Here is a 26246-nt window from a genome sequence, read left to right as displayed (position 1 = left end):
GGCAATGCCACTGAATATTAGCAGAAATCTTAAGTCGAGCAGGAGAGGAATGTTACTGGGGCAGAGTCAGGGATGAGTTGACAGTTATGCCAGCACTCACATAGATAGCAGAACGGCACAAAAGGTTGTCCTAACTATGCTCGTTTAGCTATGCGAGTGTCGGCCCATGTTGCTTCAGGATGGCACTATGTATTGGCCAATGTGTTCACTTCCCTCTCGCCCCTTCCCCCAACAAGGTAAAAGTCTCTCCTCCCTGATTCCCCCAACTATAGAAGTGCCCCACCCAACTATAGAACCCCCCTACAAGTTTAGGGCCCCCATGGGTCCCTTACCAACCATAGAAGCCCCCACCACATCCCAGTAACTCTCCACCTCCCAGGCCTACCTTACACTCCCCAATTATCCAGTGGGCAATCTGAGCAGGAGCAAACTCCACTTGGTAGCTGCTATAGAAATATGGTGGCTGTGATCTCTACAGGTAATCTTTCAGTACCATCATAGGGGCTGACCCTAGAGGTAGTATCCCAAGACTACCACTAGAGTTCATGCCACCATTTTTCTGCTACAGTCACCAGGGGCAGAAGCAAGTGGGGTTCCCCCCTGCCCAGACTGCCCTCTGGACTACCAGGTAGTGTAAGCTAGACCAGTGTTCCCCAAAGCGGTCCTGGAGTACCCCGTTGCCAGTCAGGTTTTCAGGATATCTACAATGAATATGCATGAAAGATTTGCATACATTGGAGGAACTGTATACAAATCAATCTCATACATATTCATTGTGGATACCCTGAAAATCTGACTGGCAAGGGGGTACTCCAGGACCAACTTGGGAAACACCGAGTTAGACTCGGGAGAGACAACTGCTAGAGGTCGCAGCCATTTTCAACAGGAGTCATGAGGGGCAGGAGAGAGTTGGGTTTCCTTTTCCCAACTACCACTAGACAACCAGGCCTATTAAGATAGGCCGGGGGAAGGCTGCTGCGACTTAGGGGGAGGGCTGGGTTGGGGAATCATACTTTTTGTGGGGGGGGGGCAGGAGGGAGGGGATCAGACTTTGTTTGGGGGTGAGAGGGAGAGGGGATCAGACTTTGTTGGGGGTGAGAGGGAGGAGAGATTGGACTTTGTTCCATGGTGTGGCATTTAGAATTGTTGACTTCTGTTATATGTGTCCCTAGGGTTACCATTTTTTGTCCTACAAAAAAGAGGGCACTTGCCCCACCCCGCCCCCTTTCACACCCTCACCCCACCCCTTGTCACACCTCGCCCTACCCCTTTATGCCCTCGCCCCGCCCCTTGTCACATCTCACCCCCCTGTCACATTTTCCCCTCCCCCCGTCACCTCTCCTCCCCTTACTTACTATCTTCCCTGGTGGTCTAGTGACCTCTTTGGGGCAGGACAGAGCCCCCTCTTTCCTGCCCGGAGCGCTGCTCTGCATCCTGTAATGCTGCCTGTGACGGTCTCGTCGAGATTCAAAATGGCTGCCAAGAATTGAGCGGCCTCGCAAGACTTCAATTCTCGGCGGCCATTTTGAATCTCGCCGAGACCGTCACAGGCAGCATTACAGGATGCAGAGCATCACTCCGGGCAGGAAAGAGGGGCTCTTTCCTGCCCCGAAGAGGTCACTAGACCACTAGGGAAGATAGAAGTAGGGGAGGGAGGCCTGCCACCCGCCCGCCAGCCAGCCCACCCGCCCGTTGTCCAGAAATCCGGACAAACGGGCAGGCTGGCCAAAACCCGTCCGGACGCCTGGACATGTCCTCAAAAAGAGGACATGTCTGGGTAAATTCAGACGTATGGTAACCCTATGTGTCTTGGCCATATTGATCCAGGACAGGCATAAGTTCTGGTGGCTAGGATAAGTCTGGTCATGGTGTTACCCTGTTAGTCGGTGCCGGTGCCTGGACGTGGAATGACATTGTATATCCAGGGTCACTTTAGCTGGTGATGGTCAGCATTTTAAAAAACACTGATTGCCACAGGCCAAATATTAACCAGTAGATTTATTAAAGTGCACTACCACATTAACACCATAACATGATTAATATATGTTTTTACTAGGAATCAGGTCCCAGTTGACAAAATATAAGGCTGCTTAATTTAAATTCTGTGGCTGAATTTCCATACTGCAGGCATAGTTTGAAAATACTATCTTGCCTCTATCAATCAACTGCAGAGGCCAGCATTAAAGAAAAACACCAACTACCACAGTTAAAATAAAGCTGGATATTTGGTGCTGGAACACAGATACTAATATCTGGTTAGTGGCCATATTAAGCCTTTTTGCTGTCCTAACTGGTTAGTTATCCGGTTAGCAGTCGGAATATGGTTGCTAACTGGAGAACCTCTGACTCTGCTTACGGACTGCCCTGGCATTGTCCAGATAGTGCCAAAGTGGCCAGAGGATAGATTCATTGACTTTATCTGGCTAGTGTCACTGAAGATCTCTCTTGCTGGCACTTTTCCAGTTAGGAGTAACATGATTAAGTGCCTTTGAATATGTGACCTGTGTCTTTGAGGAGCCAATTCCTGGGGTGCTGCAAATACTTGAAGAGCAAACTTTGAGAACACACCTGTGATATTTCAGCACTCCACACCTGAAAGCCAAGCTTTTCTGACTTACTACTACTACTACTAGTACTTGACATTTCTAGAGCACTACTAGGGTTACGCAGCACTGTACAGTTTAACAAAGAAGGACAGTCCCTGCTCAAAGGAGCTTACAATCTAAAGGACGAAATGTCAAAGGAGCTTACAATCTAAAGGACGAAATGTCAAATTGGGGAAGTCTAGATTTCCTGAATAGAGGTAAGTGGTTAGGTGCCGAAGGCGATATTGAAGAGGTGGGCTTTGAGCAAGGATTTGAAGATGGGCAGGGAGGGGGCCTGGCGTATGGGCTCAGGGAGTTTATTCCAAGCATGGGGTGAGGCAAGGCAGAAAGGGCGAAGTTTGGAGTTGGCAGTGGTACAGAAGGGTACTGAAAGGAGTGATTTGTCTTGAGAGCGGAGGTTACGGGTAGGAACGTAAGGGGAGATAGAGGGTAGAAAGGTAAGGAGGGGCTGTAGATTGAGTGCATTTGTAAGTTAATAGGAGACGCTTGAACTGTATGTGTACCTGATCGGAAGCCAGTGGACTTGAGAAGAGGGGTGATATGAGTATATCGGTCCAGGCGGAAGATAAGACATGCAGCAGAGTTCTGAACGGATTGAAGGGGGGATAGATGGCTAAGTGGGAGGCCAGTGAAGAGTAGGTTGCAGTAGTCATGGCGAGAGGTAATAAGAGAGTGGATGAGAGTTCGGGTGGTGTGCTCAGAGAGGAAGGCGAATTTTGCTAATGTTATAGAGGAAGAAGCGACAGGTCTTGGCTATCTGCTGGATATGCGCAGAGAGGAGAGGGAGGAGTTAAGATGACTCCGAGGTTGCGGGCAGATGAGACGGGGAGGATGAGGGTGTTATCAACTGAGATAGAGAGTGGAGGGAGAGGAGAAGTGGGTTTGTGTGCGAAGACAATAAGCTGGGTCTTGGCCATGTTCAGTTTCCAGGTGGCGGTTGGACATCCAGGCAGCAATGTTCGGATAAGTCGGCCGATACTTTGTCCTGGGTTTCCGCAGTGATGTCTGGTGTGGAGAGGTAAAGCTGGGTGTCGTCAGCATAAAGATGATATTGGAAACCATGGGATGAGATCAGGAGCCTAGGGAAGAGGTGTAGATTGAAAAAAAGAAGGGGTCCAAGGACAGATCCCTGAGGAATTCCAACAGAGAGCGGGATGGGGGTGGAGGAAGAGCCATGAGAATGTACTCTGAAGGTATGGTGGGAGAGATAAAAGGAGAACCAGGAGAGGACAGAGCCCTGGAACCCAAATGAGGACAGTGTGGCAAGAAGTAAATTGTGATTGACAGTGTCAAATGTGGCGGATAGGTTCGAGGAGGATGAGGATGGAGTAGAGGCCTTTGGATTTGGCAAGGAAGAGGTCATTGCAGACTTTAGATAGCGCCGTTTCTGTCGAGTGTAAGGGGCGAAAGCCGGATTGAAGCGGATCGCGGATGGCATGAGAGGAGAGAAAATCAAGGCAACGGCTGTGAACAGCGCGTTCAAGTATCTTGGAGAGGAAGGGTAGGAGGGAGATGGGGCAGTAGTTGGAGGGACAGGAAGGGTCTAGTGATGGTTTTTTGAGGAGTGGTGTGACTACAGCAGGTTTGATATTTATAATATCTTTCTGCTTGATTTGATTATTAGATCTTAAACCAGTGTTTTTCAACCAGTGTGCCCAGTTGAGAAGGGATCCACGGGAATCTCCACTGGCTAGCCCTTCCCTGGCTGTGCAGCTATGTGCTTTCCCTGCTTTCTTCCACTCTTTGCAGCTCCAGGCGCCGGCACTTCTCTCAGTGTGCAGTGGGCATTAGGGACACTGCTACTGCTACTACTACTTATCATTTCTATAGAGCTACTAGACGTACGCAGCGCTGTACACTTGAACATGAAGAGACAGTCCCTGCTTGACAGAGCTTACAATCTAATTAGGGCAGACAAACAAGACAAACAAGAGATAAGGGAATATTAAAGTGAGAATGATAAAATAAGGGTTCTGACGAGTGAACAACAAGGGTTAGGAGTTAAAAGCAGCATCAAAAAGGTGGGCTTTTAGCTTAGATTTGAAGACGGCCAGAGATGGAGCTTGATGTACCGGCTCAGGAAGTCTATTCCAGGCATATGGTGCAGCAAGATAAAAGGAACAGGAGTCTGGAGTTAGCAGTGGAGGAGAAGGGTGCAGATAAGAGAGATTTACCCAGTGAACGGAGTTCCCGGGGAGGAATGTAGGGAGAGATGAGAGTGGAGAGGTACTGAGAAGCTGCAGAGTGAATGCACTTATAGGTCAATAAGAGGAGTTTGAACTGTATGTGGAAACGGATAGGAAGCCAGTGAAGTGACTTGAGGAGAGGACGAATATGAGCATAACAACACTGGCGGAATATTAGTCGTGGCAGCAGAATTTTGAACAGATTGAAGAGGAGAGAGATGGCTAAGTGGGAGACCTGTGAGAAGCAAGTTGCAATAGTCTAAGCGAGAGGTGATAAGAGTGTGGATGAGGGTTCTGGTAGTGTGCTCAGAAAGGAAAGGCTAATTTTGCTGATATTATAGAGAAAGAAACGACAGGTTTAGCATTCTGTTGAATATGTGCAGAGATGGAGAGGGAGGAGTCGAAGATGACCCAAGGTTACGAGCTGATGAGACAGGAGGATGAGAGTGTTATCCACAGAAATAGGGAATGGGGGAGGAGGAGGGGTTGGTTTAGGGGGAAAGATAAGAAGCTCAGTCTTGGTCATGTTTAGTTTCAGATGGCGCTGAGACATCCAGGCAGCAATGTCAGACAGGCAGCTGAAACTTTGGCCTGGATTTTGGCTGAGATTTCTGGTGTGGAGAGGTAGATCTGGGAATCGTCAGCGTAAAGATGATACTGAAAACCATGGGATGAGATCAGAGTACCAAGGGAAGAAGTATAGATGGAGAAAAGAAGAGGTCCCGCGGAGGAGGCCAACTTTCAAAATGATTGGGGGTGCTGAAATTTTTTTTTTTTTTTTTTACAAGCAGTGTGTCCCGTCCCCCCCCCCCAACACCTTAAAATTCTGTCTACTGCAGTCTTCACCTGGGCAGTGGCAGCACCGCTCATTGGCTGCCTGCAACCTGCACCAGGACGTCTTCCCTGAACAGTCCCACCCCTCAGTCCCCCTATACTGTGCAAATATAAAGAGATGCAAATGTCAAAAACTGACATATTTCAATCACTAGACTATAGGTTAACAAATACAAATACAACAAAAAATGGAAAATATATCATTTTAGTGGACTAAATACATTTTTCAATTAGCTTTCAAAAGGCCAAAACCTCTTTCCTCAGGTCAGGACAGTTAGAGGGGTGGAGGATACAGGGCCGTGCAAAATCTTCACACCCTTGTAAATATTTTACTGTTGTCTAAAACAAAACATATTAATTCAAAATGCATTAAACTATCAGCTTGTTTTAACTGATTTATGTGACATCAAAATATGAAATCAAAAAGCCTTGACTAGTTAAAACTAATTTTACCCGAGGGAACGGCAGTGAAACAGAAGAGTACAGCTGGATCCGTCTTCAGCTTCTTCTTCCCTCTCAGCTCAGCTGTGGACCCGCCCTCATTTCCTGTTTATGCAAGGGCGGGACGCTGAGAGGGAAGGAGAAGCTGAAGACAGAGCCAGCTGTACTCTTCTTGTTTCACTGCCGTTCATAGGCGGTCGGTGGCCCAACTGTTTTGGGGAGGCTAAAGGGGGCGGGGTTAGGGGTGGGCCAGGGGTGGAGCTTAAATCCATAATTGTCTGATCACACACAGAAAAAAAAAATAAATGGTCACAATTAATACCTTTTATTAAATTTAGATATTAGCGATGTATCATATGTCAAAGAATAAAGTGGTTGCTCGAAGCATATACTAACCACAATCGCTCAACCTGCAAACACTATGCACAACTTTGTGCAAAAACACACTCTGAACCTTACTGTACCATAATATTACACTGGGCAGAACCTAATACACCAATATACCACCCATACGGAAAATGTAGACTGTCACAATATTGAAACAAGGGATCATAATATCACAATTCTCATGTAGAGCCACAAAACATCCTAATTCATGTTTAATGAGGGATAAAATGTCATAAATAAGTAAATTAACTTTTAATGTTGAACACCTAATTCTCAAAGTGGACATATTCCAAACACTATAATGAAAATAAAATGATCTTTTCTACCTTTGTTGTCTGGTGGCTTTGTTTTTCTGATTGTGCTGGCCCAGTAATCTGATTCTGCTGCTATCTGTCCTCTTAACTCCGTTTCCAGAGCTTCCTTTCCATTTATTTGTTTACTTTCCCGCCTTTCTTCTTCATTTCTTGTCCTACATCCGTAAGTAAAGCGGGTCCTCCGCAAACTTGACTGTCCAGTGGATCCAGCTTTGCCTATTTTCTTCATCCATGTGCAGTTTTTCTACTCTCTTCCTTTTCTGTGTATCTCATCTCCTTCCTCACTCCTCCCTCCCCCTCCATGTCCAGCACCCTCCTCTCCCCCCCTACCCTCACCCTCCATCTACCCATATCCAGCAACTCTCCTCTCCCCTGCCCTCTCCTCTCCCCTTCTTCCACCATGTCCAGCAACCCTCCTCTCCCCTTCCCTCCATCCAGCAACCCTCCTCTCCCCTTCTTCCACCATGTCCAGCAACCCTCCTCTCCCCTTCCCTCCATCCAGCAACCCTCCTCTCCCCTGCCCTCTCATCTCCCCTTCTTCCACCATGTCCAGCAACCCTCCTCTCCCCTTCCCTCTATCCAGCAACTCTCCTCTCCCCTGCCCTCTCCTCTCCCCTTCTTCCACCATGTCCAGCAACCCTCCTCTCCCCTTCCCTCCATCCAGCAACCCTCCTCTCCCCTTCTTCCACCATGTCCAGCAACCCTCCTCTCCCCTTCCCTCCATCCAGCAACCCTCCTCTCCCCTTCTTCCACCATGTGCAGCAACCCTCCTCTCCTCTCCCGTCTGCCCTGTTTCCTTCCTGCCCCCCCCCCCCGCCGTACCTTTAAATATTATAGTTTTGCTGGAGTCGCGGGCAGCCGGCATTGAAGACATCGGCAGGCTTACGCCGGTTCCAGCAGCCTTCCCTTCCCTCGTTGCAAGTCGGATGATGGCTTCCGCCCTTGTAGAAACAGGAAATACGTCAGAAGAGGGCGGAGCCATCATCCGACTTGCAACGAGGGAAGGGAAGGCTGCTGGAACCGGCGTAAGCCTGCCGATGTCTTCAATGCCGGATGATGGCTCCGCCCTTGTAGAAACAGGAAATACCGTCAGAAGAGGGCGGAGCCATCATCCGACTTGCACGAGGGGAAGGGAAGGCTGCTGGAACCGGCGGTAAGCCTGCCGATGTCTCAATGCGGCTGCCTGCGATCCAGCAAAACTATAATATTTAAAGTACGGCGGGGGGCGGGGCGGGGCAGTGGCGGGCTGGGGAGGCTTAGCCTCCCCAAGCCTCTTATACGGGGTAAAATTAGTTTAAGAGCTGGGCAGCAGGAAGGCAACGAGGGCAGGTTTCAAATATTGGGGTGCTCAAGCACCCACAGCACCCACGGAGTCCGGCGGCCTATGGGTCCCAGGACAGATCCCTGAGTACACCAACTGAAAGGGGATAGAAGTAGAAGAGGGATCCACTACAGTATAGGTACACTGGGAGAGATAAGAAAACCAGGAAAGAACAGAGCCCTGAAATCCAAGTGAGTACAGCGTATCAAGAAGTAGGCTGTGATCAACAGTGTCAAAAGCAGCAGATAGATCGGAAGGATGAGGATAGAATAGAGACCTTTGGATCTGGCCAGGAACAGATCATTGGAGACTTTAGCAAAGCGCTGTTTCAGTTGAATGAAGGGGGGTGAATGCCAGATTGAAGTCGATCAAGAATAGCTTGAGATGAAAGAAAGTCAAGGCAACGGCGGTGAACACCCCGTTCAAGTACCTTGGATAGGAAAGGGAGGAGGGAGATGGGGTGATAGTTGGAAGGACAGGTAGGGTCCAATGAAGTTTTTTTAAGGAGTGGGGTGGCTATGGCATGTATGAAGGCATCAGGAACAGTCGCAGTGGACAGTGAAAGATTGAGGATATGACAGATAAACGTAGGAGAGATAGTGTTAAGTTGATGGGTGGGAATAGGATCAGAGGAGCAGGTAGTTAGTTTCGAGGAGGAAAGAAGATGTGTAGTTTCCTCTTCAGTGATTTCAGAAAAGGAAGAAAAGGAGGCAGGGGTTGGAGGGTTGAGACAATGGACTAACGAAGGAGAGGTGGAGATTACCTGTTGACAATTCAAGTTTAATCTTGTGAACCTTATCATGAAAGAACTCAGCCAGAGTCTGGGGGGAAAGTGAAGGGGGGTTGGAGGTGAAGGCACTTTGAGGAGAGAGTTCAGTGTGGCAAAGAGACGACGAGGGTTTGAGCCAAGAGAATTTGTCAACTGGATGTAATAGTCCTGTTGGCAAGTAAAAGAGCAGACTGGAAGGAGGTCAGCAAGAATTTGAAATGTATGAAGTCAGCATGGGAACGGGGATTTCAGCCAAAGGCGTTCAGCAGAGAGCGGGCACAGGAACGTAGGTAGCGGATTCTAGCGGTCAGCCAAGGTTGGGATTTGGTACGTTTTACAGAACGGGGAATGAGAGGAGTGAGAATATCCAGAGCAGAGGAGAGAATAGTATTATAGGAAGAGACAGCCTCATTGAACAGACTTGGATAACATAGTGGTAGAGAAGAGATTTGAAACATTGGAGGACAGAGTAGAAGGGTCAATAGCCTGAAGATTCCTAAATGTATGGTTTAAAGATTGGACGGGACTGGGAGGAGGGTGTTTAGTGTGAAAGTTATCAGTTGATGTTCAGAGAGGGGAAGAGTTGAGACACATAAACTGGCGAGTGAGCAGTTTGAGGAGAGGATAAGATCAAAACAGTGGCCATTCTGGTGAGTGGGGGCAGTGGAGCACAGTTGAAGTTTGAAGAGGATGTTAAAGCAAGAAACTGCAAAGCATAAGAGTCAGAGGGATCATAGCATGAATGTTAAAATCCCCAAGAATGAGCGAAGGAGATGAAGGTTCAAGAAAGAAGGAAAGCCAAGCATCAAAGTCAGTGAGAAAGGAAGAAAGGGACTTATCAGGGGTCGATAAATGACTGCTACTCGGAGAAGCAGAGGAGCAAATAGACACTACTGCTCAGCCAGCAATAAATGAGGTTTGGATGGGCGCCGAGGTCTGGGCAGGGAGGAAGCTGAAGCCAGCTCTCAGTGACAATTTGGCCCTGGTTTAGCAGCACTTCCCACTACACTTCCTGTGACCAGCTACCTACCCAGGGTCCTCCAAAATGTCTAAGAACCACCTCCTCCTCCTCCTTCCTTCAATAATTTAGCACAGCCGTACTTGATCTATGCCTAGGCTGATGCAGCCACACTCACACTAACACACACATGGGCCAGCAGCGTCAGAGGTCACCTGATCTACTGGCACATGTGTGTGGTGACCTCCACATGCAACTGGCCCATGCATGTGTCACTGTTAGTGTTGCTGCATCAGCCCAGGCAGAGAGCAACCGTGGTGCTGAATTATTGAAGGAGGACTTGCCACAGTGGCAGTTAACCTGGTTTGTCACCAAGTGGTAAGTGTTTGATGTATGAGTCTCAGATGAGGACTGATAGGAGTGTGGACTAGGGTGCAGACAGGGAGGGATGGAGTGTGGGCGCAGGTAGAGGGGCTGCAATTAAAGGAGGATGGTATGTGGGTGCAGGAAGGGGGGGCTGTAAAAAAGACGGATGATGTATATGTGCAGGAGGAGGCTTAGAAAAAAGGTGAATGGAATGTGGGTACAGGAGGGGACTGGAGTATGGGTGCAGAGAGAGGGGCTAGAAAAAAGAAAGTTGGAGTGTAGGTGCAGGGAGAGGGAATGGATAAAAGGTGGTTGTTAGTAGGTGCAAGGAGGGGGGCTAGAAAAAACATCAAGAACAAATTTCCCACTGATTTATTTTTAATGATGAGGGTGACAGGTGGGTGGGGTGATTCACTTTAGAATTGTTGTTAGAACAGAAGAACATAAGAGTTGCCATACTGGGTCAGACCAATGGTCCATCTAGGCCAGTATCCTGTTTTCTAAACAGTGGCCAAGCCAGGTCACAAGTACCTAGCAGAAACCCAAATCATGGCAACATGCCATACTACCACTCCCCGGGCAAGAAGTTGCTTCCCCATGTCTGTTTCAAAAGCAGACTATGGACTTTGTCCAAACATTTTTAAATGAAGTACGCTAACTGCTGTTACCACATCCTCTGGCAAAGAGTTCCAGAGCTTAACTATTCGTTGAGTGAAAAGATATTTCCTCCTATTTGTTTTAAAAGTATTTCCATGTAACTTCTGAGTGTTCTCTAGTCTTTGTACTTTTGGAATGATAAAAAAATCTATTTACTTCTCATTCTGCACCACTCAGTATTTTGTAGACCTCAACCATATCTCCCCACATCTGTCTCTTTTCCAAGCTGAAGAGCTCTTTAGCCTTTCCTCATACGAGAGGAGTTCCATCCCCTTTATCATTTTGTTCGCTCTTCTTTGAACCTTTTCTAATTCCACTATATCTTTTTGAGATACGGCAACCAGAAATTAACATAATACTCAAAGTGCGGTCGCACATGGAGCGATACAAGGCATTATAGTATTTTTGGTCTTATTTACCATCCTTTTCCTTATAATTTCTAGCATCCTGTTTGCTTTTTTGGCTGCTGCCGCACACTGAGCATGTTATTTGTGGCTATAAAGATAACACAATGTTTAAAATTTTAATTATTGAACTTCAAACACAATCAATACTCATTTGTTAAATGATAAAATATATATATCCTTAAAAATCTGATGGTGTGGCCTGTAAATGTGCCATGAGATGAAAAAAAGTTGAAAATCACTGTCTTAAACTATGTGTCCTTTCATTCTTATGTTCTAAAGAGATTGCTGACCTTGCCTTTATATACTAAAGAAGAAGAAAAAAATCTTTCTCACTGGCTAAGCTGCTTGGTATTAAAAGGCTATTTTATTTTCATGCTAACTTAAGTTCCCTCCTACCCTTATACACAGTCACTTTCTTTCACTTCTCTTGAGAACTGTGGCGTTCTCCAACAAATAAATTTACTTTCCAGTTACACTACAGCAGATGTCAGCAGTAAGTAGTAATAATGAATTTGTACACTTATAATGGTTGAGCCATGTAGCACTAGTTCTTACCACCTTTGAGGAACAGGGCCGCCGAGACACTGAACTGGGCCCGGGGCAGAGCCACCGCCCCCTCCCCCCCCAGATTGCTGCCGCCCCATCCCCCGGATCACTGTTGCCCCCCCCCCCCCCCCCCCCCACACACACACACAGAATCCAATTACCTTGGCTGGTGGGGATTCTGAGGCCCCACCAGCAGAAAACATGTTCCTCCAGCGCTGCTCTTCTGCCAATTGCCTGCCCTGCAGCTGCTTTTCCTCAGCTGGGCAGAAGAGTAGCGTTGGAGGTGCTCCTCTGGACTGATACCCAGATGCACTAAACGAGCTCTTAACGAGCCCTTAACGAGCAAGTAGTAAACCCTGGCATGCACTAAGGACTTTTTTCCGACGACAGTAGCAGCTACAAAAACAGAATGGCAGATGAGCAAATTGTGCAGAAACCCTATTGTAATGAGATGCACTAACCTTTTCCGTTTGCCTTAACGGTGGAAAACGCCGAAAAATCTAACGAGAGGTCTTACCTCTCGTTGGGGCTGCGCTGGATTGAAAAACTGCTATAAAAGTAACAACAACAACAAAAAATTGCTCCGCTTCAAAAAAGCCTTTCATTTTGGCTGTTTTTAAATCAGCTGATATTGGAGAGTGCAGTTGAAAGCATCCATCACAAAAAAAGCCTTCCATTTTGGCCGGTTTTTCCGGTTTTCAATTAGCTGATATCGGAAAGTGCAGTTGAAAGCGTCCATCCAAAAATAGCCTTCCATTTTGGCCATTATTCACACCCAAATAATAAAAACATCCTTTTTGGCCGTGCTTCACTCAGCTGAGAGACCTGGAAGTCTCTGAGCCAATCTGGAATAGTGGTAAGGACTAATGGAAAGAAAATTATCAGGTAAGTCCTAATTTCTCCTTTCATTACACAGCTTCGAACTATTCCAGAGCCTGTGGGATGTTCAAAAGCAATCCTTGGAGTGGGTGAGATCTTGGCACCACCGCCCTGAGGACCGAAGCCCAAAAACTGGCTTCCAATAGTGCCACAACATCCACCTTGTAGTGCTTTAAAAGGTACACAGTGACCACTTCACTGCCTTGCAAATATTCACCAGACACAGTAAGGTAGTCTCCATCCAGGATGTCACTGTATGCCTCGTAGAATGAGCCTGTAAGGCCTCAGGAGCCTGCTTCCCCACAAGCAATAAGCTGACGCGATAGTCTTCTTCAACCATCTAGCAACTGTGGGCTTGCAAGCTATCCCCCAGATTCTATATAGTGTGTTTAGATTTAGGCACCAAAATCGGTGTGGATTCTTTAACAGTGAGCGTAACTTAATTGGCTTAACAAGCTCATGAGTGCTGATAACAGCACTTAACAAGCAATAATGAGCACTAATTGGTACTAATTAGAATTTTATTTATACCAGGTTTTCATTGGCGTAAATGGATGTGCACAGATATCAGTGATCAAATATAAACTAAGAATATTCTATAATCGGTGCCTAAATCTAGGTGCTGATTATAGAATACGCTTAGTCGGCACTGATTTCAGCACCAATTTTTTAGGCGCCATGTATAGAATCTCCTCCTATGAGTCCAAGCCTCTGTTTACCAAAAAGCAAACAGTCTGTCCGATTTGCGAAACTCATTTGTGACTTCAAGATATCTAATGAGGACTCTACGCACATCGAGAAGTTTCAAGGAAGAATACTGAGTCTCTTCATCCTCTCTGTGAAAGGACGGAAGCTCCATAGATTGGTTGAGATGAAATGCTGGTACCACTTTCAGAAGGAAGGAACTATGTGCAGGGAGACTCCCGCCTCCAAACAGTGAAGAAAGGGATCCTGATGAGACACCTGAAGCTCCGAAAATGTATGTGCCGATGCAACATCCACCAAGAACACTGTCTTTAGTGTAAAATCTTCAAGGACACATTCCGAAGTGGCTCAAAAGGCGGCTTCTAAAGAGCCTGAAGGACTAAATCAAGGTTCCATTTGGACACGGCATAGGAAAGGGAGGCCACAAGCGGCCCACTCTTCACAAGAATCAAATGATATCTGGGTGAGCCACAAGAGGTGTTTTCTATAGTCAGCTGCTGAAACAGGCCAAAGCCGCAACCTGAAACTTACAGAGAACCCAAAGCCAATCCTTTCTGAAGACCTGCCTGGATAAATGCTAGGGTGTGCACAACCCTCGAACATCCTCCACATCCTCGCATATACCATGGATGTAGAACATTTCCGAGACTGACGCAAGGTAGCGATGACTGAATCAGAATAACCTTTTAGTCTCAACCGAGCCCTTCAATGAACAAGCTATAAGACCAAAGAGGCATGGATCCTCCATGAGCACCAGACCTTGCTTCAGTAGGCCATGTACCTGTGGAAGACGAAGCGGACCCCGTACAGCAGTCAAATCAGGTCCACATACCATGGCCTCTATGGCCAATCTGGGACTACGAGAATTATTTGACCTCAGTGCAATGCAATCCTTTTCAACACGCGGCCTACCATGGGCCAAGGAGGGAAGACACAGTAAATGTGTCTCCAGCCAGGGCTACAGTAGGGCATTGATCCCCATCAAGCCAGTTCTTTCCACGGCTGAAAAACATGGGCACTTTGACATTCTTTTCATCACCATTAAGTCCAGAAGTGAAGAACCATCGGCTCACTATCAGCTGAAACACCTGGCTGGATAGATCCTGTTCTCCTGGGTCCAAGGACTGCATGCTGAGAAAGTCTGCCTCCACATTCAAGGACCCCGGGATGTGAGCTGCAGACAAGCGGAGAAGATTTTTCTCTGCCCAACTCATGAGGGAGGCTGCTTCCACTGCCATTGGACAACTGCAGGTCCTGCCTTGCTTGTTGATATAAGCCACCACCGTTGCACTGTCTGAGAAAACTCAGACCAAGGCTCTGCCAGAAACAGAGCAAAGTCGCATAAGGCATTATACACTGCCTGAGCTCCAAGCAATTTATTGACCACTGAGACGCAATCCACAAGAGCAGAACACACATTTAATTGGTTTAATAGGTTTTTATTCTTGCCACTTTAAAACAAAATCCGACGTGGCCATGTTTCGCCTCTCTAGATGCTGCATCAGGGGCTACAGCTGTATAGCAGAATATACAAAATATAAATTTATTAAAATCAAATAACTAAAATACCATACATAAAATAAGCAAATATGAAAATAACATGGAAAAATAATGCTAATAACAAGAAGATGTTAATATATGAAAAACCTTCCATAGCCAGTTTATATGTGGACCAATTTAAAGAAAGATTTCTACATGAACACAAGTTTAAGAATCATCTTTTTAATTGGAGATACACTGACAATATATTTTTCCTGGGAAAAGGAGTAAGCAGGATGTATTGAAATGTTTGTCTGAATTTTCCCATTCACAATAAAGTTTTGCATTATACCAGTACGGCATTGAAAACCAACTTGCCATATGGAGTGGCCTAGTGGTTAGGGTGGTGGACTTTGGTCCTGAGAAACTGAGTTCAATTCCCACTTCAGGCACAGGCAGCTCCTTGTGACTCTGGGCAAGTCACTTAACCCTCCATTGCCCCATGTAAGCCACATTGAGCCTGCCATGAGTGGGAAAGCACAGGGTACAAATGTAACAAAAAAATATATATAGTCAGTTTCTGCATTTAAAACATTTGTGCTTGACACAAGATGATTTTTTTGACTCAATCAGCAGAAATGCTACATTTTTTTGGCAAGAGGCTACCCAACATTGACAGTTGAGAAATGTTTCCATTGAAAACTGGGTTAGACTAAAGATGTATTAAAATACAAAACAAGAAAGAAAGAAAGAAAGAAAGAAAGAAAGAATTGTCTATACGCTAGGTTTTAATTATATTATATATATTATATTTTGGTGCATTTCACCTGTTTATGAAGTCGCGCTGTAGAAGCACTAATGCTTTTAGCGCGCGCTAACGCTAGAGAAACCCATAGGAATATATAGGTATCTCTAGCATTAGCGTGTGCTAAAAATGCTAGTGCACCTTAGTAAACAGGACCCTAAGGGGGTCTTTTACTAAGCCATGGAAGAAATCAGCTGGCGGTAAAGCCCTTTTGACAATGAGACTTCAAGAAGAGAGGAGCAACCAGGTGTGAGAACTTCAACTTGTAACCGTATGTAAAAATATCCAGAACCTACTGGTCTGACGTGATTTTGGCCCACTCTCCCCAAAACATCTGAAGATGTCCTCCCACAGGAGGAAGAGAAGAACAGACCAGCCTCGTATCATTGCAAAGGTTTGGGGGCATTGTGCTCTTTAGCTGACTAATAGGAGGAATTCCTGTCTGCACAGAAAGAAAATTGGCGTGTCTGAAAGCAGGACTTCTGGACCATATTGGTGATGATCAGGCCGGTACTGTCTGCTGTCTCGAAATCAAGATCAAGAGCCCCCAAAGATGGATGACCAGTGGCTTTTGGCTTATCCTATGGCAACCGCTGCCCAATGCCATAACCAGAGTTGCCAATGTGCCATGACAGCCAAAGACATTGTACCAAGTAGACCAAACCCGCTTCCAGCTGGGCGTTATGGCACCAGTCATGTATTCTGTACCAAAAAGCTAAATATTCAACAAGTGGATTAACTCTGAAAAGGGAACCATTTGACCTGCACACACCAAAAAAGTGGAGAAAAAAGACCTTAGCATTACCACTCATGCCAACAGGAGTTTAAGGCATTGAGCACAGCACACCATTACAGGTCAGAAAAAAACTCCACTTACAATAGTGTACACCAATCTCTTCAGTTCTCAAACAGAGTGAAAACCACATGCATATCCACAGGTAAGAAAATAATCACAGTCACTGTGATTAAACAGATGAATAATTCCTATCCACTTATCACATGCTGCCTTCATACTGCATATCTTCATATCTGCAACTAGTGGATCCCCAATACCCGAAAGGGAATCTCCATTTCGCTAAAGCTGCATCAGGGGGTAAATGTCCTGTGTCATGACCACTGTTCGCTAAGATCCAAGTGCCTGTCATGTATTGCCAACTGCTGATGCCACTTCAGGCATACTCTTGCCACGAATGAGCTGCATACGGTCGCTTGAAGGGCCAAAGAGGCCACTTCAATGGCTTGTTACAGTGAGCCTTCTAACTTCCTATCTTGTAGGGTTTTTAGGGCAATGCCCCCCTCCACCAGCAAGCTGACCTTCTTAGTCACAGCTGTAACCAGGGAAGCTGAAACTTATCTTTCTGGAACTAATTGGTGGAGATGAGCCATGGCTTTCCCACTCTCAGCCCCTTATCCAGTGAGACCCATTCTGCTGTAATCAGGTCCTGAATGTCTGGATGCATCGAAAAGGCCTCAGAAGGACCTCTAAGCCTCCTCATGACTGATGAAGATGGAACTTTTGATGCTGAATCAGAAGGCTTCTCAATGGAAAGGAACGCCAGTACTGAGCTCCTCTTTATGGAACAACCTCAGCACTTCTGGATCATCCCCCTCTTCAGGAGGGAGCTCTCCCTCTAACGGCTCCTTCAATGATGATTCCTTGGAATAAACCAAGGCCACATCAAGTGAGGGAGAAGCAGAGATAGCCTCATCTGTATACTCCTGGAGGTCTAAACAAAATCTCTTAGGAGCCGGAGAAGCAGTGGGGCAAGAAACTGAAGCACCTTGCAGTAAATCTGACTGTTCTTGCTTCAGTAAATAGGCTTGGTGTAAGGGCAATATAAACTCTGGAGAAAACAAAGATCCTAATGCAGCTGAATACTCTGTTGGGCCCTGAGGCTGTAAAATGGTGGCTGTGCTACACGTGTGATCAGACAGAGATTGCTCCTTATTACCAGTCAGCCCTAACAAAATGGCACCCGTTTCCGTGCTCTAACTGCACACTGGCCCTGCCAGCTCAAAGACCAAAGCATATTCAGGTACTGTGCCACATCTGATGTACTGCTTTCCACCATTTCCTCTGCATCCTGCAGGATTCCCGGCTTGCACGCATTACAACTCCCTGAATCAAGTGGATACACCATTTAACTGCTTCCGTGGGAGTCGCCATTCACCTTGACTGACACAAGTGCAGAACAAAGTGTCCCAAGTAGTGAGTCAGGATCCCTCCCCTGCATCAAGTAGAATTTGCAGCCCTCCAAGCAGTTCTGAGTCAAACTGTAGTTGGATTTACCACTGCCAGTTGCTTCCCCCAAGCTCACAGTCTCCACAAGTCTTACCACAGATGTGAGTGGCTCAGGACTGATACTCTATCCCACACTCTCCAGCAAACCTCCTTATTTTTTAAGGTTGTTGTGCTGGAAAAGGAGAGCTCCAGAGGAAATAGGGGAGAGGTGAAGAAAGGGAAGAAGTAAATTTGTGGGGCACCAGAGACAGGGATCTGAAGATCTCCAGTAATAACTCTGCAGACTCAAGCCACCTGCAAAGCTCAAATGGGGACCAGTTGACTGAACAAGAGTCTGAAAAGTGTGTCCATCCACCTGCTGGAGATAGAAATACTGAGGAGCTGGACTGGATGCCACAAGAGATATGTCTCAGCTCAGTTTTCAGTTCTCTATACCCCACCTGTTGGTTGATGGACACAACTATCCCCACAGGTTTTGGAATAGTAGGAAGCTACACAATGGAAATCCTGCTTGTTGGAGGTGAGGTGCATTGATTTTATCTAGAAAAGATGACAATTATTGTTCTACTACCTTCCCAGGTATCTTAGAGAGGAAAATCAACTGGGAGTTGGATGATAGTTAAGCAGGTCAGAGGGGTTTGCACTTAAAACCCATCTTTTTACTCAGGTCTTTGAGAGTCTGACAGGAGGTAGGAAGTCCCAGTAGGAGTTGGTATCTGTACTTCTGACTTGTTCACTCTGCCTATTTCTACTGTTCTCAAATATGCTACAGTGATCTTCTGATCTCTTTTGTCTATGCTTTCCTGTAACATTATTGGTGTTCCTTTCCTCAATTTTCGCCTGTAAACCGCTTTGCTGTGCAAGAAAGATGGTATAGTTAAATCAACAAATATAAACATATTAGTAACCACATGTGCTTTTCTCCATTTTTAACACTCACACTTACCTTTGGGTCAAACATTGCAGGGACCACAGATCACAGCTCCCTCTGGAATCCAGAATTTGTATTTTATGTAGTAGGAAATCAATAGCTTACTAATGAGGGCTCTCAGGAGAGGGGGATCTCACTTGTTGACCTTGCTTCTTTTGGTTAGTGGCTAGACTACTAAAGCCTAGATCTCAGATGCACCATGTTTGCCCTTCCTGTAGATCCAATATCAGAGCCCAAGGTCAACTATTCTTGCCTGAAAAATGGGACAATTCAGTTCTCCTGTAGTGTACAGAATGGAACAGATCCTGTGTATTCCTGGGCCATAGAGGGGATGTCTCCCGTGGACAACTGCATCTATACACAGAATGGCACCTGCACAATATCAATAACATCTCAACTCATGCCGAGAGAAGTGAAGTGCACTGTGAAGAACCAGATCAGTACTAATTTCAGTCGCTCCATTATTGCCTCATGTCCAGGTAAGCAAGGAAGGTTTTATTCAGTGCAGAAATGGTACTGATGCAGCTGAATGCTCTGTCAGGCCCCGAGGCTGTAAAATGGTGGCTGTGCTCCATACGTGATCAGAGAGAGGTTGCTCCTCATTGTCACTGCAACGGCATGTCCCACATTGGGAACACTACTAAAGTGCCTCCGTGGGAGTCACAATTCACCCTGACTGTCACAAGTGCTGCACATCTTGTCCCAAGCAGTGAGTCAGAATCCCTTCCCTGCACCAAGCAAAACATGCAGCCCTCCAAGCGGTTCTGAGTCAAACTGTAGTTGGACTTACCACTGCTGGCTGTTCCCCCCAAGCTCACAATCTCCACATGTCTTACCATGGATGTGAGAGGCTCAGGAGATGTGAGAGCTCCAGAGGAAACAGGGGAGAGGTGAAGGGAGGGAAGAAGTAAATTTGTGGGGCACCAGAGACAGGGATCTGAAGATCTCCAGTAATGACTCTGCAGACTCAAGCTACCTGGACCGACTGGACCAGGATTAAATCACTCAGAACCAGAGGCTGAAAAGTGTGTCCATCCACCTGCTGTAGATAGAAAATACTGAGGAGCTGGGCTAGATACCACGAGAGATATGTCTCTATCTCCCACCTGCTGATTGATAGACACAACTATCCCCATAGGTTTTAGAATAGTAGGGAAAGAAAATGGGACTTGATATACTGCATTTCCATGGTTTTTGCAACTACATTCAAAGTGGTTTACATGGTATATACAGATACTTTGTACCTGGGGCAATAGAGCGTTAGATAACTTGCCCAGAGTCACAAGGAACTGCAGTGGGAATTGACCCCAGTTCCCAAGGTTCAAAGTCTGCTGCACTAACCACTAGGCTACTCCTCCATTCCTGTGCAATAGGAAGCTATGCAATGGAAATCCTGTTTGTTCGGGGTGAAGTGCATTGGTTTTTATCTAGAAACGATAACAATTGTTCTACTACCTTTCCAGGGATCTTAGAGAGGAAAACAAACTGGAAGTTGTGTGATAGTTAAGAGGGTGACAGGGGTCTGCACTTAAAACCCATCATTTTACTCAGGTCTTTGGGAGTCTGACAGGAAGTAGCAAGTGCCAGCAGGAACTGGTATTTGAGCCTCTGCCTATTTCTACTGTTTCTCAAATATGCTACAGTGATCTTCTGATCTCTTTTGTCTATCCTTTCCTGTAACATTATTGATGTTCATTACCTCAATTTTAGCCACTTTGCTGTGCAAGAAAGGTTGTATAGTAAAACCTAACAAGCATAAACATATTAGTAACCACATGTTGTTTTTTTCCATTTTTAACACTGCCACTTACCTTTGGGTCAATTATTGGAGGGACCACAGACCACAGCTCCCTCTGGAATCCAGAATTTGTATTTTATGTAGTAGGAAGTCATTAGCTTCCTAATGAGGGCTCTCAGGAGAGGAGGATCTCACTTGCTGACTTTGCTTCTTTTGCTTAGTGGCTAGACTACTAAAGCCTAGATCTCAGATGCACCATGTTTGCCCTTCATGTAGATCCAGTATCAGAGCCCAAAGTCAACTATTCTTGCCTGAAAAATGGGACAATTCTTCAGCTCTCCTGCAGTGTACAGAGTGGAACAGATCCCGAGTATTCCTGGACCATAGAGGGGATGTCTCCCATGGACAACTGCACTTATTCACAGAATGGCACCTGCACAATATCAATAGCATCTCAGCTCATGCCGAGAGAGGTGACCTGTACTGTGAAAAACCAGATCAGTATGAATGTCAGTCACTCCATTAATGCCTCATGTCCAGGTAAGCAAAGAAGGTTTCATTCAGTGCAGAAATGATAATGATTTTGCTCTACTAACGACAGATTGGCTATTTTTGGATATCATGGTTCTTTTTTTACTCTAAATATAAAACACTGGCTAATGCCATCCCTTCTAAAAGAATAAGCTATTGTCCCACTGCATGCTTTCAGTAAAACTGTGATGTCATCAGCTTCTCAAGAACCTGTGCCATCTTGAAAGCATTCTGATTACAGGACTGTGGAAAATTGGGAACAGCAGATTCTCTCTCATGTTGCAGTGCTGATCTTGATGGCTTGAGTATCATTTTCATTGTAAAATTCATAATAGAAAACAATTACAACAAATACTATGTTACAATTTAAAAACATTGTTTTTCACAGTTAAAACAAAAATCTGTTCTATTCATACATGATGGTTTTATATTTCATGGGTACACTTAGCCAGCAAAAGCAAAATGAGTCATCCTGACTCATAACATTTTTCACATTCATAGGAAGATATTCTGTGTTTGAATGAGTATTAGAGACTACATAACATCACACACAAATTGCTGAATTGGTCAGGTGTGTGTGTGATGTCATTCGTGACCCTGTAGTTCGGCTTAGACTGATCAGATCATGAATGTGATTTTGAAGTTTCTAGTTGTTCTTCAGGAAGGGATAAAGGGGGGCAATTCTATAAACAGATATTATTTATGTGCTTGTTATGGCCCATCTTCAGTATATGGCAGGGGCATAGCCAGACTTCGGCAGGAGGGGGGTCCAGAGCTCGAAGTGAGGGGGCACATTTTAGCCTCCCCCCCAGCGCCGCCAGCCCCTTGGTGCCATTGCCGACTCCCCTGCCGCCACCGCTGTCGCTGCCGCCATCACCACCACCACCAACTTTCACCCCCATCTGCCGACGACCCTCTCAACCCCCCTCCTGCCGCCAACCCTCCCCTGCCGCTGCTGCCGTCACATTGCTGGCTGATCTGCTTCGTTCTGTTTCTGTGAGTCTGACGTCCTGCACGTACAACGTGCAGGAAATCAGAAAGAGAACAAAGCCTTGCGTAGGAAGAAGAGGACCTCGGCTGGCAGGGGTTGGAATCCCCCACCAGCAAAGGTAGCCCACGGTGGCAGTGTTGGAGGATTGGCGGCGGGAGGGGGGTCGAGAGGGTCATCAACAGGGGGGTCCAGGGCCAAATCTATGGGGGGCCCAGGCCCTTGTGGCCCCACATAGCTATGCCACTGGTATATGGCACTCAATAATTGGCCCTCAATGCTATTCTATAATGGGCACTGAAAATAAGCGCCCATTATAGATAAGCATTGAGTGCCGATTTTGCACACAAATTTGGTCACCAGGACTTACACCTGCTGAAACCAGGTGTAATTCCTGTTGCCCAGTTTAGGTGCATATCTTTCGTATTCTATAACACTGCCCGCAAATTTAAGGAATACTCCTGATCCACCCAAATACCACCCATGGCCACGCCTACTTTTGAGTTGCATGCCATGGGATTTGGGTGCACATTGTTATAGAATAACATGTAGAAAAATGTGCATGCAAATCCAACTTGGTGCCAATTAGTCTGATTAAATCCCAATTATTGGCACTAATTGGCTCATTAGCTAATTTAGTTGGGCACACATCTTTGATTGGTGCCCAATTTTGGGTGCCATCCCCCAAATTTTATATATGGTGACTAGAGTTGCATGTGTAAATCTGGTCGTATTCTATATTGTGTGTGCAACTTAATTGTCTTAACAAGTCAATCAGTGCCAGTAATTGCCACTTAACAAGAAATTATTGACACTAAGAGGCAGATGCAGCAACCAAACGTAAAAAAATCTAAATCGTTAAAGTACTTACCGATTTCAAAAATACGAAGAATGCACCAAGAAACCCCACCTGCAAACTCCGATTCGTAATTCAAAAGTCGGATGCATGACAGTTTCGTAGCGGAGCAGAAAACGCATGCGCTGTTGCACATTCGTAAAGCACACGGTATCGACGTGGATAATATGCGACCCATCTTGACGTCATTAACATGCGTCCAGAGCGTGCATCCACAGCGTGTAGGAATCACGTCGCTGCAGCTTAGGCGACTGCCCTGCTTCGTTTTTCTTCGTGTTTCGCGCTTTTCTCCTCCCTTTGTGCAACGTTGTATTTTTTTTTTAAAAAGGTGGGTAAGACGTCTGATGTTGTAAACCGTGATTTCACAGCATTTGCCGTTAATCAAATATTTTTCCCTTTTGTAAGGTGTGTGCCACATGTGGTTTCATCCTTTTTGTTTTCCCAAAAATCGTTATAGGTAAGAGGCACACATGAATTTATGATATGCATTGATTGCGATTTGCTGATATTTGCTGATATTTGTTGTTTAACGTCAATATTTTTTTCTTTTCAAGGTGTGTTCTGCGTTGTTCCACCGTTAATTCGTTCATATACAGAGTGTGCATAGGTAGGTATGGCCTTTCAAACAGCCTATGAATGTGGTTTAATTAGAGTTTTCTGCTAGTTGTGTGTTCATGTCTACATTTTTTTCTGTTCATGAAGCAATGCAGGAAAATGTGTCGTGGCGAGAGGAGGATGAGGAGACAATTGAGGGCCCTAATGTCAATGGCAAGCGTAAGCGTGCTACAAAATTTGCGGAGGAAGAGCTTGAAGTATTGATTCGCGGTGTATGTGACGAATTTGGACAACTGTTTAAAAAGTCCCGGTTGACGCTTGGACAGAAGAACAGGATATGGGGGAGGATTGTGGACGAGGTGAATGCTCTTGGTGTGCGGAAACGCACTTTAGAGCAGTGCAAGCACCGTTGGCAGGACTTCAGGGGTATGGTGAAAGTCAAGGCTCGGAACAAGTGGAACCATGGAAAGGGGACAGGTGGTGGCCCTCCATGTGCCATGCAGATGACTCCCCTGGAGGAGGCAGTGTTGGCCACCCTTGGTCGTGAACAGGTGGTTGGACTATGCACTGGTGACGACACGTCTGAAAATACAATTGATGGTATGGAACTTGAATATTTTCCTGCCGCGCTTAAGTCGTGGTGTGTTTGGGTATGGACCCTCTTTGTGATGGTGGTTTTGAATGTACCTTGTATTTGTGTTCGGTTGTAGGTGAACATCTAGAACATTCAAGATTATCTGAGGACACAGAAGGTGGTGAGTACTGATGATTTTCTGTGGGCTGCTGTAGGGGACATAACTACATGATTATTGTCATGAACCTTAGAGCATGGCAACCACATTTACAAGCGTGTGTTCTTTGACATGTATAACAGCCTGGATGAGAAGCCTGCCCCCCTCTGCCCCTTCCTGTACTACCTGTGATGTTCTGCAAAGTTCAAGTCACTCCAACTCTTCCCCTTCCTGGTGTAGCAGTGATGCAGTTCCACGTAAGTATTGTATCGCAGTTTCTATTGTGTTCTACCTTTTGTAGGACCTGTGTTTGCTGTTTTTTTTAATTACGGCAGCAGTCGCTTATAATGAACATTTTTGGCATACCTCTATCATATCTTCTCTCAGCAACACCATGTGGCACTGAGCCTCCGGTCCCAGGATGTTCGACATGGTTAGCAGGGTGTGCAACGCCATGTGCGACACAACAGGAGGGAGAGGAAGCACGTGAGTACAGACTTGTTTTCCTGTTTACAATGTCCAGCCACCCTCCAGCCACCTTCCTCTCCTCTCCAGCCACCCTCCTCTCCCCCCTGCCCTCCCTCTCACCCAGCACCAGGCCGCCCTCCCTCCCAACCACCCACCCACCCAGCATTAGGCCCCCCTCCCTCCTTCCCACCCAGCGACACCCAACACCAGGCCTCCCTCCCAGCACTAAGCATTAGGCCTCCCACCCACCCAGCAGCACCCAGCACCAAGCCTCCCTCCCTCCCGTTGACTGTGTGTCTTCGATGTTCCGTGTAATGGTTTCTTCCTTTGTATTTGTTAGGTGTACTGTTGATGACCCCTACAGTGGGAGTAGAGGATGGGGGGGAAACTGAAACTGTGACACTAGACCTCGTTGGTGTCCCAAACACCCCCCCATCCTCTTCTATTGAATCGCCCATGGGCCCTCCTTGTCGGACCCCGGCGGAGGAATGGCAGGCACGACGCAAGTTGTGGGACAGGCAGGGCAAGTGGAATGAGGGTATAAACGTTCTGCTTGAAAAAGTGGCAGAACGTGTCCGTCATTCCACAACTGCCATTTGTGCACAAATGCAGAATGCGGAGGACAACGCGGAGGACAACGCCAATGCGCGAGCTGATAAAACAAACGCCTTATTGGACCAGAACAACGCTCTTTTGCGCGAACTGTGCAATCTTACCAGAGCGCATTCCCAGCAGCAACGGCAGATGTTTATGGATCTCCAACAGGAGATCAGGGGGATGCAGCATGCTGTACTGCGCGATGACTCCGGCTGGGGTTATCGCAGTGCAAATGGTATATTTTCTTTATCCACAAACACATATTATATATCCCCTCTGTTCTAAAGAGTTCGTCTAATGTGTGTGTTCTTTTCTAAAAAAAATTTTACAGCCTGGAGTCCATTGCAGCATCGGACGACCAACGGTGCAGTTGCAAGTAAGTATAGTATTCTAATAACTGGTTCTGTACTCAGTTCTTTGTTAAACGATCCAGATGTATGTACTGTAGCCTGATTTTTTTTTTCCCCAGGCTTCGAGACAGGTGTACCTCCCACGCTCCCTTCATTGTCTCCCATCGGCCATCGTGTTTATTCTTTTTCTCAGCCTCCTATAGGTAATGTCTGTGGCCTCTTCTTTTCTGTACATGTTTTTAATTGTAAATTCCTTGTTTTTACTGTTTGGCACACTGTGCATACCGTAACCCGCCCTTTTTTTTTTGGCTAGGTGTAGGGTCTGCAGGCCAAAACGTGGTCGCAAGGGCCTCCCTTTCTGAGTAAGTATCTCGGGTGATTGAGTGGCCCGTCGATCTGTCTCTGTACTTTACTTTAGACAGGCTTATTTACATTTTCCTGCTTCCTTTTTCATCTAATTGCAGGCACGATCGCTGTAACCCGCAGCCGGGAGCACAGAACAACATAACACCCTCCACTGCGCACCCTGTGTGGCAGCCTGTTTCTCAATAGTAAGTATGGGTGCGACACATACAAAGAAAAAGTTCGTTTGATCATTT

General features: G+C 46.2%; 1 protein-coding gene across 4 annotated transcripts in view; it reads left to right on the top strand.

Annotated features, from left to right (window-relative positions):
• The window catches only part of LOC115470589 (peroxidasin homolog), a 142638-nt gene that overhangs the window by 75996 nt on the left and 40396 nt on the right, over window positions 1–26246 (top strand). For all 4 annotated transcript variants that reach the window (XM_030203874.1, XM_030203871.1, XM_030203872.1 and 1 more), the window contains exons 3-4: window positions 19052–19312; window positions 20848–21111. In XM_030203874.1, coding sequence (XP_030059734.1) covers window positions 19052–19312; window positions 20848–21111 — 525 coding nt within the window. The remainder of the gene's footprint in view (window positions 1–19051; window positions 19313–20847; window positions 21112–26246) is intronic.

Source organism: Microcaecilia unicolor, chromosome 5 (assembly GCF_901765095.1).
Source record: "Microcaecilia unicolor chromosome 5, aMicUni1.1, whole genome shotgun sequence".
Lineage (NCBI taxonomy): Eukaryota > Metazoa > Chordata > Amphibia > Gymnophiona > Siphonopidae > Microcaecilia > Microcaecilia unicolor.
The sequence above is the reverse complement of the archived record's forward strand: the minus strand, read 5'-3'. Positions and strand labels throughout refer to the sequence as shown.